This window comes from Eucyclogobius newberryi, unplaced genomic scaffold (genome assembly GCF_026437365.1).
Source record: "Eucyclogobius newberryi isolate DKJ021-1_F unplaced genomic scaffold, fEucNew1.0.hap1 SCAF_8, whole genome shotgun sequence".
NCBI lineage: Eukaryota > Metazoa > Chordata > Actinopteri > Gobiiformes > Gobiidae > Eucyclogobius > Eucyclogobius newberryi.
Window position 1 is genome coordinate 29,787,766 of NW_027316500.1, and position 23,059 is coordinate 29,810,824.

Consider the following 23,059-nt stretch of genomic DNA (forward strand, 5'->3'; position numbering starts at 1 on the left):
AGGTGCTGCCCTCCCAACACATATAAAACATACAATCAGCACACTACATGGTGTTAAAAGCCAGAGAAAACAGATGGTTTTAAGAAGCGATTTAAAAAGAGGCAGTGAGGAGGCTTTTCTAATGAGGAGTGGCAGTTTGTTCCACAGTTTTGGAGCTGCCACTGCAAAGGCTCGTTCACCTCTGACCTTTAGCCCGTGGCACTGCCAGGAGTAGCTGGTCAGCTGACCTGAGGGAACGGCTGGGAGTGTAGGGGTGTAGCAGCTCGGAGAGGTAAGGAGGGGCAAGACCATTTAAGGCTTTAAAAGTAAATAAAAGAGTTTTAAAATGAATCCTAAAATGAACGGGCAGCCAGTGGAGTGAAGCTAAAATAGGCAAAATGTGCTCATATTTTCTTGTTCCAGTTAAAAGACGGGCAGCAGCATTTTGGACCAGTTGGAGACGAGCAATTGAGGACAATAATGTAGTGGAAAAAAGGTGACTTCAGCCTCTACAGCACGGGCGTTTGTGTCGGGACGATGAGGGTTTACAGAGGGCGGGGCAGGAGCAGCTGGAGGTGGGCAATGGACCCAAATATAGAGAATATTGTGAATGTTGCTTTCCAAGATATGCCAAATGTATTGTTTATATTGTAAAAATCTTTTTAAAAATGCTACAAAAAGTGTTGTGAATGTTCAGATTAGGGTATAAGATGATATTTCTGCACTTTTGTGATTCATTTTACAGACATTAACCTCCACTAAAATGGACACGTAATTTGGACATTTTTATATAGCGCTTTTCTACCGTCAAGGTACTCAAAGCGCTTTACATCAAGGAACCAGTCACCCATTCACACACACATTCACACCCCAGATGTACACAGACACTGGGGGCGAGTTGGTTTAAGTGTCTTGCTCAAGGACACAATGGCAGTATTCACATGAGGCAGCAGGGAATCGAACCGCCGACCTTTGGAAGACAAGCACTCAAATATATAGTAATATCTTCTGACCATTGTTATCGAGACACTGTTTTGTCATTATATGGAATTCAAGACAGATGTCAGTCGTTCACAAAAATATGTTTGCGAATTCAGACTTTATGATGCAGATTTATGGGCATTTTTGTCTTTGATACTTTGTTTTCCTGAGCACATTTACTCAACATTAACATTTCCATCTCTTGAACATGACGTTTCCAAATATCAGGAGATGCTCATGAAAAACCCTGTGAGTTTCTTGCTGTTAAAGTCAGAATAAGTGACTTTAAAATGCATAAAACTCCAGTCAGTTCTCATTTGATGATTTGACCTAAAATGATTTTCACTGTTTACACTCTCATATTTGGATTTGCAGCTGCAGATGTGGTGTCTTGGCGCAGCGCCGTCACGTCTTGGCGCCGACACGAGCAGCTTTTCTTTGATGGTTTTAATACATTTATACACGATCGCCTTCATCACACTCCAGAGAGCCGCGCTGGGACGCTGTGGAAACGTTCCCCGGCTGCGTCCATCCCTCCAATTGCAACATGCGTTTAAAGGAACACGAGAACGTTCCTGCGGTTGGACTTAATAATCATTGTCATGTGTCAGTGTACATCTCAAATCCAGCATTTTTTCACGTGGTGTTTTTACAGCTCAGTGTGTGTGACAGGCAGAAACCCAAAATAAATGAGGTGTTTTCTGTCGCCCGGGGCATTTGTCTCCCCGATGCAGCCAAGGCATCTCAACCTGGACTGGAAACTGTGACACACAAAAGATCTGCTGCTGCCGTAAGAACTTATGAGATATCGAATCAGCAATTTGGGATTCATGTTTTATCAGAGGGGATTGAATTAAAGTAGTTGACTTGTCAAACAATCATTTATATTGTACAGTGAGGATTTTTGAATAGATTATCACCCTAATGCAGGCTGGAATATGGTGACCGACGGCTTCTACATGTATCATATGTATGAATTTAGTATTTTATTGATGAAAACAGTGACATTTTGATGAACTAATGCCACTGTCTTCGTACGTTTCAGAGGCTGAACGCACAGATGAGGGTTGCAATTATCAAACTATGACAATGATGCCTTTTTTTTATTCATAGTCGACTTTGATGCTTTATTGCGTTTGAAATAAAACTAATTTATGGACTAATAAAAGATTCCAGCGCATTTCAGAACGTGTGTTTATAGGTTTTATACAGAATAATGGTTCTCAAAAACAAAAGTGACTTAAATCAATGCAGTCTTTGCTATTTCAGTTCGGTTGTGACACATCTCACGTCTTCATCCGAGCAGCTTTATGCGACTGTTGCTGTTGAGTGTCCAATCACAAGTGAAGTGGGTTTTGTTCCTCTAACACTGAAGCCTCCTTGGCCTTTAGTCTTCCTGAACAGTCTGAGCTGGTTAAATGAAGAGGATCTCGCTTCATGCAATGTTTTTCCCCCTCTCGCTGGTACTACCTTCATTCTCATTGTATTGACTTTCTATTCTCACGCCATCTTGACTCTAGTTTGCCATGTTGTTGTGAAGCAGTTCTTTACCGTTGCGATATTGCAGCAGAGCTATATTTCTGGACGTGTGCGTACGCTCAGGAGGTAGTAAAATGGCACATTACTGTCATCTGGATCCTGCTGGAGATGTGCACGATTAGTCCTGATGTCGTGACAGGACGGCGGTCGTTTTCTTGTTTCCATGGCATCTGTCGGCGATGGGTTACGTCAGGTCCAAAAGTGAGTGTTTTGGTCTGAAAATTGTCGTGTCTTCATAACAAGAAGGAACATTGACAGATTTATCTGCAATTGGTCGACAAAAACCCCTATCGACATTTGAAGAAACTGAAAATGTGTTTATTGGACTTTGAATTGCACGCACGATGAGGAGCTGTTCTACCTACAGCTCTTCTGCCGCCCTCCCACACACTTACACGCTCAGCGCCAGCGAAACGTGGCAGCGATGTGGGTAAACTGCCTTTGACGGAAAAGAAATGAGCGCTGCAGACGTGTCGCGTTGTCTTTCTATTGTATTAAGACCGATTTGTTTACTTGTTTGTTTGTTTGTTTGTTTGTTTGCAGGTGCTCAGTCATTCATCCCCATTGTTTCATTTACCAGAGCAAACCTGTTCTATCACGGGAGTGTGTCTTTGTGAGAAATAAATGAGCAGAGAAAATGAGTCCCTGTTGCAAAGCAGTACAATAGGCAATTACCGTACGTGTAATCGGAAGTCGCTGCTCACTTTTTTTAAACTACCGTATTTTCCGCATTATAAGGCGCACTTGGATTATAAGGTACACTGTCAATTAATGGTCTATTTTTGATAATTTTTCATATATAAAGGAACACCGGACAATAAGGCGTATTAAGCGAAACAAAACGTGTACACAACCTGAATTCATCCATATATGAAACGCACTGGATTATAATGCATTTTTTTGAGAAAATTAAAGACTTTTATGTGCGGAAAATACAGTATTGTACTTTTTGGAATGGTTTTCAGACACTATTTGAGCAGCATTTTTGAATAATTGACATAAGCTTTATATTTGATAATATTACATTACTTGATCATTTGTTTACCATATTGTGTGCATTATTTCTTGTTTTATCCTTTCAGTTATATTCAAACTGCTCTTACATTTAGTTTCTCCAAATACAGAAATCAGCGGAACTGAAACACGCAATCCAAAATGAAGATAAAAAAAACAAAAACTAAAGAAAACACCTCCTATTTGGCAGTGCACACGTTTCCTTGACTTTATTGGCTCCATAAAATGCCAATGTCAAACAATTAACGGCGCTAACGAGCTTACAAGCACATCCAGCTCCAGGTGAATGACTTTAGCGACACTCAAATTATTCCTATTAACTTTTCACCTTTTCTAAATGGCTCTATTGAACCAAGGAGCGTGGTGATTAACACTTTCTCCGGGATTTCACGAGTGTAGGTGAACTGTGGAGCGTTTAAGCCTTGAAACGATACGGACCATGGCCAATCATCGAGGCAATAAAATAATAATCAAACTTCTCGATTAATAATTTCAGCCGTAAACACAATATTTATCGATACTTTTGTCAGTATTTCCCAAAAGTTTAGACTGACGGTGCTTCTGACGTCCCTTTTCCTTGGCTTGTGCAGGAGAACGTGTCGCTGGCTGATATCCTGTCTCTGCGGGACACGTGTCTGTCAGAAGACGAGGTGTGGGCGGTGTGCGGGGAGTGCGCCGTGGCCCTCCAGAGCATCGGCCAATCCCAGCTCTTCCACTCTCTCTGCATCACCCCCGACACGCTGGCCTTCAACGCCCACGGCAACGTGTGCTTCATGGAGCAGCTCAGCGGTGAGGCAACCCTGCGTCGATCAACGCTAAGCAACACTGATCAACACTGAGCGACACTGCACGATCGACACTAGACCGATCGACACTGCACGATCGACACTGCACAGACGACGCTGCACGATTGACATTGCACGATCGACACTGCACTGATCGACATTGCACAGACGACATTACACAGACGACACCAGACCGATCAACACTGCGCCGATCGACACTACGTCGATCAACACTAGACCGATCGACACCAGACCGATCGACACCAGACCGATCAACACTGCGCCGATCGACACTACGTCGATCAACACTAGACCGATCGACACCAGACCGATCGACACCAGACCGATCAACACTGCACGATCGACACTGCACAATCGACACTGCACGATCAACACTAGACCGATCGACACCAGACCGATCAACACCAGACCGATCAACACTGCACGATCGACACTGCACGATCAACACTAGACCGATCGACACCAGACCGATTGACACCAGACCGATCAACACTGCACGATCGACACTGCACAGACGACGCTGCACGATTGACATTGCACAGACGACGCTGCACGATTGACATTGCACGATCGACACTGCACTGATCGACACCAGACCGATCAACACTGCACAATCGACACTGCACGATCGACACTGCACGATCAACACTAGACCGATCGACACCAGACCGATCGACACCAGACCGATCAACACTGCATGATCGACACTGCACGATCGACACTGCACAATCAACACTAGACCGATCGATACCAGACCGATCAACACTGCATGATCGACACTGCACGATCGACACTGCACGATCAACACTGCACGATCAACACTAGACCGATCGACACCAGACCGATCAACACCAGACCGATCGACACTGCACGATCAACACTGCACGATCGACACTGCACGATCAACACTGCACGATCAACACTGCACGATCAACACTAGACCGATCGACACCAGACCGATCGACACTGCACGATCGACACTGCACGATCAACACTGCACGATCAACACTGCACGATCAACACCAGACCGATCGACACTGCACGATCAACACTGCACGATCGACACTGCACGATCAACACTGCACGATCAACACTGCACGATCAACACTAGACCGATCGACACCAGACCGATCGACACTGCACGATCGACACTGCACGATCAACACTGCACGATCAACACTGCACGATCAACACTGCACGATCAACACTAGACCGATCGACACCAGACCGATCGACACTGCACGATCAACACTGCACGATCGACACTGCACGATCAACACTGCACGATCAACACTAGACCGATCGACACCAGACCGATCGACACTGCACGATCGACACTGCACGATCGACACTGCACGATCGACACTGCACGATCGACACTGCACGATCAACACTAGACCGATCGACACCAGACCGATCGACACCAGACCGATCAACACTGCGCCGATCGACACTACGTCGATCAACACTAGACCGATCGACACCAGACCGATCGACACCAGACCGATCAACACTGCACGATCGACACTGCACGATCGACACTGCACGATCAACACTAGACCGATCGACACCAGACCGATCGACACCAGACCGATCAACACCAGACCGATCAACACTGCACGATCGACACTGCACGATCAACACTAGACCGATCGACACCAGACCGATTGACACCAGACCGATCAACACTGCACGATCGACACTGCACAGACGACGCTGCACGATTGACATTGCACGATCGACACTGCACTGATCGACACCAGACCGATCAACACTGCACGATCGACACTGCACGATCGACACTGCACGATCAACACTAGACCGATCGACACCAGACCGATCGACACCAGACCGATCAACACTGCATGATCGACACTGCACGATCGACACTGCACGATCAACACTAGACCGATCGATACCAGACCGATCAACACTGCATGATCGACACTGCACGATCGACACTGCACGATCAACACTGCACGATCAACACTAGACCGATCGACACCAGACCGATCAACACCAGACCGATCGACACTGCACGATCAACACTGCACGATCGACACTGCACGATCAACACTGCACGATCAACACTGCACGATCAACACTGCACGATCAACACTAGACCGATCGACACCAGACCGATCGACACTGCACGATCGACACTGCACGATCAACACTGCACGATCAACACTGCACGATCAACACTAGACCGATCAACACTGCACGATCGACACTGCACGATCAACACTGCACGATCGACACTGCACGATCGACACTGCACGATCAACACTAGACCGATCGACACCAGACCGATCGACACTGCACGATCGACACTGCACAGAGCGACATTGCACAGACGACACTAGACCGATCGACACTGCACAGAGCGACACTGATGAACACTGTACAGAGTGACACTGATGAACACTGCACAGAGCGACACTGATTAACTCTGCACAGAGTGACACTGATGAACACTGCACAGAGCGACACTGATGAACACTGCACAGAGCGACACTGATGAACACTGCACAGAGTGACACTGATGAACACTGCACAGAGCGACACTGATGAACACTGCACAGAGCGACACTGATGAACACTGCACAGAGTGACACTGATGAACACTGCAAAGAGCGACACTGATTAACTCTGCACAGAGTGACACTGATGAACACTGCGCAGAGTGACACTGATGAACACTGCACAGAGCGACACTGATTAACTCTGCACAGAGTGACACTGATGAACACTGCGCAGAGTGACACTGATGAACACTGCACAGAGCGACACTGATGAACACTGCACAGAGCGACACTGATGAACACTGCACAGAGCGACACTGATGAACACTGCACAGAGCGACACTGATGAACACTGCACAGAGCGACACTGATGAACACTGCACAGAGCGACACTGATGAACACTGCACAGAGCGACACTGATGAACACTGCACAGAGCGACACTGATGAACACTGCACAGAGCGACACTGATGAACACTGCACAGAGCGACACTGATGAACACTGCACAGAGTGACACTGATGAACACTGCACAGAGTGACACTGATTAACACTGCACAGAGCGACACTGATGAACACTGCACAGAGTGACACTGATGAACACTGCACAGAGCGACACTGATGAACACTGCACAGAGCGACACTGATGAACACTGCACAGAGCGACACTGATGAACACTGCACAGAGCGACACTGATGAACACTGCACAGAGCGACACTGATGAACACTGCACAGAGCGACACTGATGAACACTGCACAGAGCGACACTGATGAACACTGCACAGAGCGACACTGATGAACACTGCACAGAGCGACACTGATGAACACTGCACAGAGCGACACTGATGAACACTGCACAGAGTGACACTGATGAACACTTCACAGAGCGACACTGATTAACTCTGCACAGAGTGACACTGATGAACACTGCACAGAGCGACACTGCACTGATATTTTGAAGCCACGGGGCTGTTAGAGTAACAAAGAAGATTAGATTCAGGTAAAGCTTAAAAACAATTCTAAAGACAGGACATGATATCATCAGGAGGCTCCACCCTGTGGGCAGGGCTTACTCAGAGTAGGATAAATATCCAACATCTCAGACGAGATCCTCAGATTGAAAATGACTCTTGGATGAGAGTCCAAATGTCCAGACGATACAACCGGATCTATTTCTACATCAATGAACCAACTGTTGACCGATCAGGGCTCCAACTTTCAGTTAAAGCAAGACTTGACACACATTTTTGTCATGTGTTTGGTCCAAAGGGTTATATAGAAAGGACAATAGGGAGTGAAGAGTGGGGACAGACAGTCAGCAAATGATCACTGATACTGTGAACACTGATGACAGAATGTTTTTTGTGTTCTTTGTTGATCTACATCTGGTTCAATCTGCTGATGTGCACTCTTCTGTCTCACTGTTTCTCTGCAGCGATCTCTCAAACAGTATTTGCTACAGTTTTCAGACTAATATGAAACTTTTTTCACAAAGAAATTCTAATAGCCTTGTTTTTAATATACGTTTAATTTCAGTGCTTCCCAAAATGCTGCACTCGCTTCAGGCAGAAGTGTTAAATTGCACAGGTGCATTGACTCAGCCAAAGGGCCACATCAATAACTCGTTTTAGACGGGAAAAAAGTTATCGCAGCGTTTATATTTTTCTGCACAACAGCAACGTCCGTCTTCTCCCCAATGTCACTTCAAATTGGCAATCGGCGCAGTCAGACCCTCAAGCAATAACACCAATTTAGTGGAGAGAGAGTGCGTTTATGTGAGATTAAATCGAAAAAGCTACAGACAAACAATATACATTTAACAGTACAGTCAATACACATTTACAACACAGTCTTCCTAGTTTATGAATAAGCTGTTTGTGTACTTTGCAGTTACGGCCTTTGTGGACACTTTGTACACGATTATACCGACCATATTGTTGTCAAGGGAAATTCGGTTGGTTCTCCTCTGTCCAAACGCTACGTCGCTAACTCAGTGTCGTGTCATAAACCGTCTCATCACTTCAGCCTCTCATCTTTTACAAATCCCTCGTCAGCACCGATGAGCTGAAGAGTCTTTTATTAGTCCGTGGTCAACAGTGTCAGATCCCGCAGACTAATTTGCCGTCACGCCTCGTTAGATTGTTTCACTCCCGGAGGAACGATCGTGTGAAGATTGAGAGGGAAGCTAATGATAGCGCTACGCAGTGATCGTTGTGCTAAACTCTTTGGTATCGATCCTTTTTAATTGAACTCTTTGTGCGATATGTATTTGTAAAAGTACTGATGTTGTTAATAGATATTTTCTGTTGTGTTTTCATAGTCTGGCACCTGTGGGCACTGTACTTTATACTTTATACCATGAATGAATTTTTTAAAGCACTATCCGGTCATTTTAGGCTTTTAGTGTCAGTAAAGTACTTTCATCGTGACATTTTTCGTAGCCATATAATGCACTTTTACTCGCGCGGGCAAAGTGAGTGAAGTGTGTTGCTCAAGGGCGAAGCCGCAGTACGCAGTGGCACCAGTGTGTGAGTAGACGCCAGTAGATCCAGGTAGAGGAGGTTTGCTACAAATATTCCGTTTTTATTCCGACAAAACCTGCGTTTGGAGGAACTAATGTTTGGATCTGCAGCTTTCATGACTCAGCCGTCTCCCACCAGAGTCTGACTCACCCTCACCTAAACTGACTCATTCTCTCTACCGTGATTATAAATATACAAAGATCAAGAAAGTCTAGTATAATAGGGTGCGTCTCAAATACAGACGTCGACACCGGAAAGTTTAAAGGATTGAATTTTGATGATACTGATCCGATTATTGTCTAATCCGTCATGTTTTTGGGACAGAAACCCATTTCCACGTCAGCTCAGAGAATATGAACTTACCTCATTTTAAAACCGTCAGAAGGCAGTCGCCAAAATCGGACTCAGGGAGAGAATAATGATTAGGATGTTTCTAGTGTCGAAGAAGAGTTTATTGAGTGTCAGACAGGCAAAGGATATACCATATTTTCCGGACTATAAGTCACACCTATATAAGTATAAGTTGCACTAAATCCACAGAATTCTTCTTCCTCTGTGTCACTTCTAAACAACTCCACAAACTCCGGAGGTAGAGGAAGTGCAGATTCTTCTTCTGCGTCGCTTAGAGCCTCAAGCGCCCTCTTGTGGTTGCCAGGGTGAAAATTACGAATAATATCACATATAAGTCGCTCTGGAGTGTAAGTCGCATCCCGGCCAAACCATGAAAAATGGTGCGACTTATTGTCCTAAGGTTGGTGTGTGTGCAGGTTGAAAGTGAAAGTGTGAACGGAAAGAAGTCTTCTGGTCGGTCCAGGCTTCTCTGTGCAAGTTCCCGTCCAACAACTGGACACAGGAACATTCATCGTTCGTCTTACATTGGACATATCTCCACTTTGCGAGATGTATTTACCTTGGCTGCTTTTCCGCGAGCCGTCAGAAGTGGCACAGGTCTCGGTGGTGAGTGTCACTTTCTCAGCTGCCGTTACTTCCTGAGGCGTGGTCAGCCCGAGGGACCGGGAGGTCGCTCGGACTGACCACGCCTCCTGTCGCCCGGAAGTGTCACGTGCGTGTGAGAGTGTCGTACATATAAATTACAGTTTTACACCAATCAAGCAGGTATTTGAGGAGAAAACGTTGAAAAATATGTAGAAACTGGAAGTAGGAAGTGACATCACACCAGGGACAGTCGTTCTAGTCAAAGTTTATGCAGAATTTACAAACAAAAAAAATAAAAAAAAATAAAGTCGCTCTAATTTTTCTTTGTCAAATATAGAAAATCGTGACATTAGATGAGTTTTGGCCCAGTGTTTGCTGGGTAATTTCCTAGTGTGATGTCATCAATTACAAACAGGAAGTGAAATTATAAACCTACAAAATTTGCTATTCTGCGATAACATTTTTATTTTATTTTTAGTCCAACCTGTAGGGGGCGCTTTAACAACAACTCTGTGTGTTTATGTGTTGCAGATGACCCCGAGGGCAGCTTCGTCCCTCCTGAGTTCGACAGCACCGGCAGCACATCTGAGGTGAGACGTGATGTATGAGCTTCCTCACAGTCCCCAATCTGCTCAGCTGTCTCGGGCCCCTGGGAACGGAGCAAAGTCAAGGGCACTTTGGTGGTGGTGGAGGCTTCTGCTGCTGCTGCTGGTGCTGCTGGTGCTGATGCTGGTGCTTTATGTGGTTCTTCCTCGTCTTAAAATAGTCCAAGGGTTTTGAGACGTTTCTGTCTATTCAGCAAATTTTCTCAGTGTAGAATAATGATGTTTCTGCCTTTCTGGGACATGCCTCTGAATGAGACCTCACGGAACAGCACAAGGCTATTTTAAGATGGAAAGAAGTGGGTTATGTTAGTTTAGGAACAAAATTGTAGTAAAAACAACCAACAATAATCCTTAGGGGCTGGACTAAAACAATGTCACCATATTTGATCATAACTTTAATGTGATCACAACCAGGGCTGCATAATATTGGACACACTTGTGATATGGAATATGATTGTTAATTACTGTGCTATTGACAGGTAAAGGTACAGTACAATTAAACATTGCCACCAAATGGGTAACTGATGCCATGTACATGGCTTTTAGCTTATTTTGTGGCAAACTTACCTTTTAAAGACGTTCGTACAAACAGAAAACACGTGAAAGTGAGTTAAATGCATAGATTAGAGCACAAACATATAAAGATAATTAGCCATATCTAGGGCAGATCTAAACGTAACAGTCCCCAGCTCGAGCCACGTGTGTTCACACTTTTGATTTTTGACTTTTGATTATTGAGCCTTTTTTTTATTCTCAGTTTTTTTCTATGAAATTACCAATTATTATTTATTTTAAAATGAGAATCGGTCAAGCATAAGTAAGATGTTCTACTTCAAGTGAACTTTATAGTAGTGGACCAGGGCTGTACAAACTATGGCCTGGGGGCCAAATGCGGCTCTCAGACCAATTTTTGCTGTCCCTCCGGCAAAATAAGTCCAATTAGCTGTAAATTTGAAAGTGTTTTACCATCATCACTTTAGCATTTTGGTGTGAAACAGACTTGACATAAAGGTTCCAGAGCAGAATAACGATGTCACCAGTCTGCGCCCTCGATTGGCCCTCTGCTTTGTTTAGGTTTCACAATGTGGCCCCTGGTAAAAGTCTGGACAACCTCCAGAAGACTTTGTATCTGTTTTGTGCCAACATTTGTATTACATCCAAAGTAATCCAACAGAAATAGTTTGGTTGAAGAGTTGGGAAGTGTTAATGTTTATGTAAACGGTAGTTCATGTCGTGAAAGAGGATGTTGTCCTAGGCTTCCAGATGGCGTTGTGCTGAACCAGTTTATTATTTTGGGAGGAGGTCAGCGTTCAAGTATTCAAGTGTTCAGAGTTGGAGGACGACGATTTTCTGTTCCAAACCTGAAAGCGAAAGTCAAAAAGTGTGTCAGCTGAACAAATGAACGTTTTAACTTTCGCAGGTCATGGAGTTTCCTCTAGAACTTTCCTCGCTGCTTGTTCTGGGACACTTTTCTAATATAACAGCAAATACACACACACACATTTTGAGCTCTGTTGGTCATTACTCGGCTCTGGCAGGCGCAAGGCGACACAAATATGAGCAATGAGTTCATCGCAGACTGTTTCGCTCCCACATCCCCCACGTCTCACATTTTCTCGATCAATTTTGTTCATTTTGTTTCTTATTAAATATAGAAAAATGCCGTTCAAAAGGAATGTAAGGAAAACTTGGCCGTTAAAAAGACCCAAGCTGATCATCGTCAGTTATATTTGTATTTGTAACGCTCTAATGGAAGTGCGACTGCTCTAGAACAGCATGAGTTCAAGTCCTCTCCCCTGTGGAGTTCCCGGCCCAACGGACAAAACGACAACGGCGCAGTCGTTGGGATGAACCGCCGACCTCGACCTCAGAACCGCTCATCGTTGAACTGAATTATGTGCGTACTTGCATCTATTTCAGTTGCTCAGGAATCTGTTTTGTTTAATAACGCATTCAAAAGTTACAAACTACAGAAAGTTTTTATTCGTTATCATTTTATTTTGAACACTGCAGAGAAAACAAACAGTTGTGAAAAATACATAAATATGTTTGGGCTTATTAAATCCCATCTCCATTACTTCTAACACAGTCGTACACTGTCTGCTGCAGAGAAAATCAAAATAATACATAATAACACTTTTAGTTCTGGAGAAAGTGCCCTCTGGTGGTTTGATGGTGGCGCAGCTTCTTCTTCGTAACATTGTTTATTCAGCGTCTGCTTATGGCAAAACTGAACTGGAGAGCAACATGATTATCTCTCTGACTTTAGAAACCAAAATGATGAGAAGCCGGGGAAAATTAAACCCAACTTGAGAGGCACATTAGGATTTGTTGTTTTATTTATTTTGCCTGGAAAATGTCATTACAGCGTCAAACTTGTCCATCTTGCCTTTTATTCAATTCCAGATGTTTTTATCGCTTAAAAATGGGCTAGAACGACGTACTTTCCTACTGTGAGTTCCTCAAATCTGACATGGAACTGTCCGTGGTGCCGATATACACGACTAACTTTAACCACGACGTGACGGATCTCCAAAATATCACCTTCTTGAACAAAATGCTGTAGATAGCGTATTTCTCGGACTATAAGGCTATAAGTATCACCAGCCAAAAAATGCATAATAGAGAACAAAAAACATATTAAAGTCGCACTGGAGTATGAGTCGCATTTTGGAGGGAAATTAATTTGATAAAATCCAAGACCAAGAACAGACATTTCATCTTGAAATGCAGTTTAAAATAATAACAGATGAGAGAACATGGTGAATAGGTGTACGTATGCTAACGCTAACACCTTCAGCTACATGAGGCACAGACAGAACTGTGGTAAGTGTCTGGTATGTTAACGTAACATATGAACAGTCATTCAGATAACTATAGCATAAAGAACATATAACAGCAAGACAGCCCCATAACGCTTTCTGAGAGACAAGTCAAGACAAGACAACGGTCTATTTCGGGGGCCCACAGGAGGCGGCTCTAGCGCTCTCCCGCCACATAATTACAGCCACACTTCACTTCACTTATCGGAGATTAGAGCCGCGAGGGAACAAGCACCTGCTTTGAATGCGGTCCTGCCAAAGTTCTGACCATAATAACAAGGGGCGAAGGCAGCGCCTGCGAAAACAAAAGCTCCGTCGAAACGTACAGCGAGCGTTCCAGTTTTATTTTTATGTGTCCTTTGATCTGTTTAATGGATTTAAAACTGCAGGATGCCGATGATGCTAGAGATCCACAGAAACGCTTAAATGGTCGTGAAGTTTAAGATTTAAGAATGGATTGCGCTGTAAATCAATACTGTAAACTTACTGTCAAGCTAATGAGTCATAAATAATACAAAAGGATGATGAAGAGGAGCAGCTGAATGATTAATATTGACTCATGTATAAAGCTGTATTGTTAATTTAACTTTAAAGACACATATATTGACTTTGACAGGAAATAAGTAGAATTAACCGGTGAAAACTCTACAAATACATGTATTTTTAACTCAATTTACAGATACTGCTCAGTTCAGTTGGTACTTGTATCCAGAGTTATTGAATATGTGCAGTACTTTGGGGCAGTGTGTCTGTTTATAAATGTGCTATAAATTTAACATATGGAATAATTCATAATGTTACAAAACAAAAAGAGAGAAGCAACATTAATCCTCTGAATTGGCACTGACGTCACATTAGGGATGTTTCAATGTCAAATGTTATGAATTTAATTATTTGTGAGATTAAATATTAAAGTTGCATTATTATTCATTTATGTTTTCAAAAGCCAAGTGCATTTCACTGCCATCCCAATATTATTTCATGCCTCCTTGATAAAATCATATTTATTGATAATATCTAGAAGATGGTAAAAAAAAAAAAAAATCGACAATTTTTCAAAATATTTTGAAGTCAGGATCCGCAGATATGAAAGTCTCTGTGTCTTCTTCTTCTTCTTCTTCTTCTTCTTCTTCTTCTTCTTCTTCTTCTTCTTCTTCTTCTTCTTCTTCTTCTTCTTCTTCTTCTTCTTCTTCTTCTTCTTCTTCTTCTTCTTCTTCTTCTTCTTCTTCTTCTTCTTCTTCTTCTTCTTCTTCTTCTTCTCCTTCTCCTCCTCCTCCTCCTCCTCCTCCTCCTCCTCCTCCTCCTCCTCCTCCTCCTCCTCTGATGTTGTCTCTTTGTCTTCTTCTTCCTCTGCAGGGCCATGTCTTCTCCCTGGTTCTTCTCCTCTGATGTTGTCTCTCCATCTTCTTCTTCTTCCTCTGCAGGGCCATGTCTTCTCCCTGGTTCTTCTCCTCTGATGTTGTCTCTCCATCTTCTTCTTCTTCTTCCTCTGCAGGGCCATGTCTTCTCCCTGGGCTCCACTCTGTCCGCCGCCCTCAGCTTCGTCATCGAGCCCGAGTTGGAGGTTGATCTGGGGCCGGAGCTCACCGCGCTCCTGGAGCAGATGCAGCAGGAGCAGCCCGAGGACAGGCCCACGCTTAAGGTACAAACAGCGGGAGAGACAAAAGTAATGCTGGGTTCTTGAGTCTTGTGTTATTGTGAGAAGGAACATGATGATTGTATAATTATTGACACACACCGTGACCAAACAAGAGTGAAATCCTTAATCCAAACTCACAGATGGCCACGCTTCGATGTGTAACCAGCTTTATCAAATCAGTGTTTTTGAATGATAAAGAGCTTTTTTTGAGCTTGAAAAGACTTGTAGTTCAAGATAATATGAGGCGTAAGTACGGATAATATATGAGGTAATACGAGGTGTAAGTATAGGTAATATGAGGTGTAAGTACAGGTAATATGAGGTGTAAGTACAGGTAAAACGAGGTGTAAGTACAGGTAAAACGAGGCGTAAGTACAGGTAATACGAGGTGTAAGTAAAGTACAGGTAATACGAGGTGTAAGTTCAGGTAATACGAGGTGTAAGTTCAGGTAATACGAGGTGTAAGTACAGGTAATATGAGGTGTAAGTACAGGTAATACGAGGTGTAAGTACAGGTAATACGAGGTGTAAGTAAAGTACAGGTAATACGAGGTGTAAGTACAGGTAATACGAGGTGTAAGTACAGGTAATATGAGGTGTAAGTACAGGTAATACGAGGTGTAAGTACAGGTAATACGAGGTGTAAGTACAGGTAATACGAGGTGTAAGTACAGGTAATATGAGGTGTAAGTACAGGTAATACGAGGTGTAAGTACAGGTAATACGAGGTGTAAGTAAAGTACAGGTAATACGAGGTGTAAGTACAGGTAATACGAGGTGTAAGTACAGGTAATACGAGGTGTAAGTACAGGTAATACGAGGTGTAAGTACAGGTAATATGAGGTGTAAGTACAGGTAATACGAGGTGTAAGTACAGGTAATACGAGGTGTAAGTACAGGTAATACGAGGTGTAAGTACAGGTAATATGAGGTGTAAGTACAGGTAATACGAGGTGTAAGTACAGGTAATACGAGGTGTAAGTACAGGTAATACGAGGTGTAAGTACAGGTAATATGAGGTGTAAGTACAGGTAATACGAGGTGTAAGTACAGGTAATACGAGGTGTAAGTAAAGTACAGGTAATACGAGGTGTAAGTACAGGTAATACGAGGTGTAAGTACAGGTAATACGAGGTGTAAGTACAGGTAATACGAGGTGTAAGTACAGGTAATATGAGGTGTAAGTACAGGTAATACGAGGTGTAAGTACAGGTAATACGAGGTGTAAGTACAGGTAATACGAGGTGTAAGTACAGGTAATACGAGGTGTAAGTACAGGTAATATGACGTGTAAGTACAGGTAATACGAGGCGTACGTACAGGTAATACGAGGTGTAAGTACAATCTTAATAACTTTCTTGCTAAGTGCTAACTGTATTACATAGTGTGCAGTGTGACATTTGTAATAAAGGTTTGACTAATAAGTGTAATAAAGGATAATAAAGATGAAGTAAATACCAGTGTAACAGCTGTATAAGTATAGAATGTGTAAGTTTAGATTGAAATGAAATGACAGAAGCTTCTAAAATGATGATAGTTTTTAGTTCTTATGATTAAAGTGTGAGTTATAACATCGTGATGACAGATTGGCTGTTGGTAGTGGAGCTCTACAGGGACAAAAATGAATATCTTTTGCACTATCTTGATAAGGATACTTTCACAGAGCGTCGGAAACGTGCTAAAATGTGCCTGCAACGTCTCGCTGTTTTAATTTTAATTGCATAAAGACCGTAATTTGATCCGTTTTAAGCTGTACGATCTTTTATGAAGCAAAAGGAAATGCTGATGTAGGCTCCGGCTGCCTGCGGCCTCTGCACTCGAAGATGAATGAACGTAGGATCTAACAATGCACCTGCTGTTTTACATGAACCGGTGCACGAGCCGAAGAGGATATTATTCTGCAACACACTCTTTTTGTTCTAAGCGCTTTGGGTGTAAAAATCTAAAGCATTCATTTGAAAAAAAGGTGATAACACATTTTTCATTTAATTAAAAGCACAAACCAGAGATAAGCAGTACTGTAAGTATAGAGTATAAGTCGCACCAGCCAAAAAAATGCACAATAGAGAAGAAAAAAACATGTATAAGTTGCACTGGAGTATGTAATATGTGTGCAAGTAACAAATAATATCACATATAAGTCACTCTGGAGTATAAGTATATAAGTATAAAATATAAGCACAGGACCAGCAGCTTCATCTCAAGCAAGAATCTTTATTATCATGGCAAATGTTTAAAAAAATTAGTAAAATTGAATAGAAACTCAAAATGTGTTAACTTTTTCCACCAAATCACCTTCTCCTACATTACAGTAAAGTTTGCATCACCTTTATACCGTATTTTCCGGAGTATAAGTCGCACCAGCCTAATAGAGAAGAAAAAAACATACAGAAGTTGCACTGGTGAATGAAATAAGTGTGCAAGTAACAAATAATATCACATATAAGTCGCTCTGGAGTATAAGTATATAAGTATAAATATAAATATAAGTCACACCTTTTTTCATAGTTTTGGCCGGGGTGCGACTAATAGTCCAGAAAATACGGTAATCAATATACTGTTGACATTATGTTATCCATCTCCTTTTGTGTTTATTTAAAAATAATTATAATGCTAAGGAAACGGTCAAAAATCGATACCAATTTCGATGGCACAATGATAATAAAATGAATGTTCTTTGTATAGAATGTAATTTGCCTTCTTTAATAATGCCATTTCTCTAGTTTTAGCATCGATTAGTATCTGGATTTCTACACTTTTAACACTCCAACTGCAACTACAACACTTATTTTGACCAAAACCCATTAATAATTTGGTCAATGTCACTTTACCGTCGATGCAAATGGATCGAACACAAGTGAAACGTCTTACAGCGCGGCCACACTCTTTAATTCAGGGTTTATAACGAGATTGTCAGTCTAATTCCCTCATTTCCATTGGTAAAAGTAAATCACGGCTCCAGCTCCAGCCCTCGGTGCGATTAAGCGAGACAGCTCACGGCCAATAAATCAGACTAATCCGACAGAGTGAGACGCTGCTCTGGTCTAATCATGTCTTTGGAGTTGTGTGAATTACCACTCGCTGTTGCCGTGAGACGGAGACACACACACCAGTGATTATGTCTGTGCTGTCACTGCCCCACAGCTTCACACCATCAGATACCAACCATTGTCCCGTTTTCCGCTCCGCAACGGCCTCTAGTGGTGAAAGTGCCTCAGTGCAGATATGACACACGGAAGCGTCACGTGTAATCCACTTTATTACATACACAAAACACATTTAAATGCAATATAAATATGCATAATGCTCTGTAACTCTACTGGTCCTCATTTAAAGCTTTAAAACTGGTCAAATCAGATTAGAGTAAAGGTATCAGTAAATAAATATGATAAAACAAATGTTATGTTCATCTTCATCAAATGTAATGAGAGTTTTTTTTTTTCTTAAACATAATTTATTTCCAAATTTTATGCTCAAGTGTGTGAATATGAATGAATTTTAAGAAAACAGAATATAAATGGATGCATTAGTTGGGATAAATAAATATAGATGGATAGATAAATAGATAGATAAATAGGGCTGTGCAATTAATAAAAACGGTTTGAATTGAGACAATTGAGAGTTAAGACTTAAGACTTAAAATTATTTTTATTTTGGTTTCAAATGGCACAGATTAAATGTTCTTCTCGCCTAAGGCCCGAAGTCACTGGGATAGGCTCCAGTCACCCGCGACCCCGAAAGGGAACAAGCGGTAGAAAATGGATGGATGGATGGATGGATAAATGTTCTTCTTGTTTATTTTCATACATTTAATATTAAACCATGTTTATTCGTAGGGATGGGGCGAGACATGGTTTTCACAAGAACGTGACAAGGCGAGATATGGAAATAATTCATAATCATGTGTGGTCCTGCTCACAATTTAAGATAAGATAAGATAAGATATTCCTTTATTGTTCACACATGGGAAAATTTCATTGTTGCAATGCAGGTAGATACAGAGGAAAAGGACAGACACATTTTAAAAAAAACACTCTTAACAGAAAAACTCTCATAAACAAAACTCTTATAAACAAAAACTCCTATAGACAAAACCTCTCATTTCCTAATAAGGAATGGAGAGGAAAAATAAAATAAAATAAATTAAAAACAGCTAGCATAAGACAAGATAATACTAATAATAATGGTAAAACAAACACTCTATTTTCATCAGTTATGCACATGAATGTGACATTATTGCATGTGTAAGCCTCACAATGTTTTCATTTATTGTTTTTAATATCTGTGCTGTCATTTTAGCACAGGACAAGCAGCTCCTTCTCAAACTGGAACCTTTATTATCATGGCAAATGTTTAAAAAAATGAATAAAATTGAATAGAAACTCAAAATGTCTTAACTTTTTCCACCAAATCCCCTTCTCCTACGTTACAGTAAAGTCTGCATCACCTTCACACCGATATAACAGATGTAAATGTTCTGTTTCTGCTTCTCTCCCCTCAGAGCGTCCTGTCTCTGTCCCAGTCCCACCTCTGCCACGCCTCGTCCGCCGCCGTGTGCAGGAGGATGTCGTCGGCGGGCAGAAGGGTCCTCTCCATCGAGTCCTTCCAAGGTCAATCTCCCCCGTCTCTTTCGCTGCGTTTGGGGCTGAATCCGGACTAATTGCCGCTCTTTTGTTTTTTTCCGCGGCAGATGGAGCAGAAGGCTCATGGGAGGCGCGGTGGCAGCGTCCCGAGCCCAGATGTCTGTCGAAAAGGCCCGGCTCGGAGGACGACGCCAAGAACCTGCGCGCCGAGAGTCCCATCGAGACCGAGTGTTTGTCCCGGCAGCAGGTACGGGGCGGAGCCAAAGAGTGGTGAACGCCAACGAGCTTTCGAAACCCGCCGATATCATCTTTTACATTCGTTTGAGACCACATTTTCAAATTTAAAAGCTGGTTGGGATGGGAAGTACCGGTATTTGTATGCACTCGGATCATTTATACCAGATTCACGGCTCAGTATATGATCTGAGAGACTTTTATCAGTGGAAACGAGTCATCTTTTGTGTGTTTTGTTGATTCTAAAGCAAGATTTTCTCGAGTTTGGCGAAAGAAACAACAATATATTCCCTTCTTTGCTGTTTGGAAGGTCTCAAAGTGGTCAAAACTGGGACATGTCTTGAATGAAACTGGGACAAATCGGTGGTTTTGGATACATCTGCCGGGACACGGGGCTCAAAACTGGGACCGTCCCGCGTACATAGGGACATCTGTTTGACTAGTTTAGATTAGATTTATTTTGTTACCTTAAGTTATCTTTATTCGCGTTCGATTGCAATGACGTTCCTCCCCAGACTGTCTTGAAAAAACTAATTCAAAATAGTTAAACAAACCCGTGAAATGAATCTTAACACTGTCTGCGGCTGATGATACAATGTGTTATTTCTTGTCAACCAGGAAGTAAGACCCGAATGCAGTGCTCTGATTGGCCGCTTCACTTTAAACACTTACTTCCTCCTTTTCGCAGTTCAAAAATCAGATCTTCCAGCATGAATTATATGTACCGTATTTCCCGCACTATAAGGCGCACTGGATTATAAAGCGCACTGGATTATAAGGCGCATTAAGCCACGCCAAGCACTGTCAATGAATGGTCTAGTTTGGATGATTTTTGATACATAAGGCGCACCAGACTATTTATGATACATAAGGCGTGTTAAGCCAAAAAAACCACATAAAATCGCTTCGAGGTCAGTAAAGCACAACCAGAATTCATTCATCGCACTGGATTATAAGGCGCACTGTGGTTTTTTGAGAAAATGAAAGGCTTTTAAATGTGTCTTTTAGTGCAGAAAATACGGTATGTATGCATGTATGTAATTTTGATGGAACCGTTTGTCTTTCGAAGTGTTTACAGCTCCATATGACGTATTCTGACCACTCTAGTACTTAAAATACATCCACTATGAAACATCTAACTGCGAATAAGGCATTTCAACATCCTCGATCGCCCACGTTGGCCAGCTCAGGGTGTCAGACGCCTAATTTCTTTACAAATGAAAGAGGAAATTCAAGTAAAATACCAATATCAGTGGTATATTTAATACAAAAATAGTGCCTTTAATCATGTCTGTGTCTCTTAGTTGTTCAGTTCTTCAGTTGTCTCCCTTCAAAGCTCCTTCCTCTGCAGGTTTGCTCGGCCTGGGACTCCTCTCTCTGGGCAGAGGACATGGACAGCGGCATCGGCCACAGCATGAACTTCCGGGACGAGTTGGACTTCCGCTCCTACGACAGCTCCCCGGTGATGAGGCGCGCCCAGGCCGGGTTCAGCCGGATCCGGGGGGCGCTGAACCGCTCCTGCTCCGTCCCGGACTCCAACAACCCGCCGGCGCTCTCCCCCACGTCCTGCGGGGACATCAGCTTCCCCGTGTCGGACCTGAGCGAGATCGGGGGCGACGAGGACCGGCCCGAGCCCGCCTGGCGACTGGAGAAGAGGCTGAACCGGGGCGGCTCCTGCGACTGCTACGCCGTCAGCACCGTGAAGGACTACATGAACTCCCCGGCGGGTTTGAACGAGCCGCTGCGCATAGAGGAGGAGGGCGGGGCAGGCGAGAGGAGGGAGGACGCAGAGGATTGGCTGTCGCCGTGCAATTCGTGTCAGGACTTGGAACTGGAGCGGGACTCTTGTGGGAAGCGTCTGGATCACGGACTCGGCACGAATAATCACATGACCAAGAGCATGTTGTGCCTCAACCAGGAGTCTCAGGACGAGGTCAGTGTTTGAGCTTCTGTGAATGATGTTTAAATGAGAAGGATAAAGTGTTAGGTAAGAGTTATTTTAAGTAAGTAATAAGCTATTAAAGAATAGCGTGAAACTTATTGGGCTCATATCAGAGCATTGTTAGGTTCAGGTTCAGTTCCGTTTGCAGTCGAAGAGCACATCAGTAAAGTTCAAATGAGGCATAAAGTGCAAAGGCAAGACATGTGATTAGCATACAACAACAACAACAACAACAACAACAACAACGTAACAAATAAGAACAGTTGACAGCTAACTGCATATTACTTGCAATTAGCCATTACTAGTCCGCAAATCCATTAGTTTTCCTGCTGGGGGCACGGTAGCGCTGAACCTCTGAACCTACTGAAAGAATGCTAGAAAACGTTATTTTAAGATAACATCACATTGACTAAAGAACTTTTGAATGTATAATAATGTTCCTGATTTATTCTTTAAGATAATGGTCTATCTTCTGTTTTCAGTGGATTCCTCTGCGGGAGCTGCTGAGCCGCTGTGGGCGCAGGCTGAGTGTGAACGAGCTGTGGGCCTTGTGCCACACCTGCCTCTCCTCGCTGCAGACCTACATCGACTTCCCAGGTCAGTCGCACCGACAGACAACAAGGAACATGACGGAAAGAAACAGAAATCATGTTAAAATATGATATGACCGGGACATACTTTGACACAGCAGTTATTAAACTATCACGTGTCTGAGTTTGTTTCCTGTAGGGGGCGCTGCTCCTGATTTGAGCCCATTTTAGTCCTGTTCTAGTCCATTTCTAGTCCTGTCTTAGTCCTGTTCTAGACCTGTTTTAGTCCTGTTTTAGTCCTGTTCCAGTCCTGTTCTAGTCCTGTTCTAGTCCTGCTCTAGACCTGTTCTAGTCCTGTTCTAGACCTGTTCTAGTCCTGTTCTAGTCCTGTTCTAGTCCTGT

At 43.0% G+C, this 23,059-nt stretch overlaps 1 protein-coding gene across 1 annotated transcript in view; it reads left to right on the forward strand.

Moving 5' to 3' along the window:
• The window catches only part of kndc1 (kinase non-catalytic C-lobe domain containing 1), a 65,797-nt gene that overhangs the window by 5,986 nt on the left and 36,752 nt on the right, over window positions 1-23,059 (forward strand). The window contains exons 2-8 of the mRNA XM_072436674.1: window positions 4,104-4,302; window positions 10,834-10,892; window positions 15,225-15,371; window positions 19,870-19,978; window positions 20,059-20,198; window positions 21,537-22,118; window positions 22,610-22,724. Of these exons, the coding sequence (XP_072292775.1) occupies window positions 4,104-4,302; window positions 10,834-10,892; window positions 15,225-15,371; window positions 19,870-19,978; window positions 20,059-20,198; window positions 21,537-22,118; window positions 22,610-22,724 (1,351 nt within the window). The remainder of the gene's footprint in view (window positions 1-4,103; window positions 4,303-10,833; window positions 10,893-15,224; window positions 15,372-19,869; window positions 19,979-20,058; window positions 20,199-21,536; window positions 22,119-22,609; window positions 22,725-23,059) is intronic.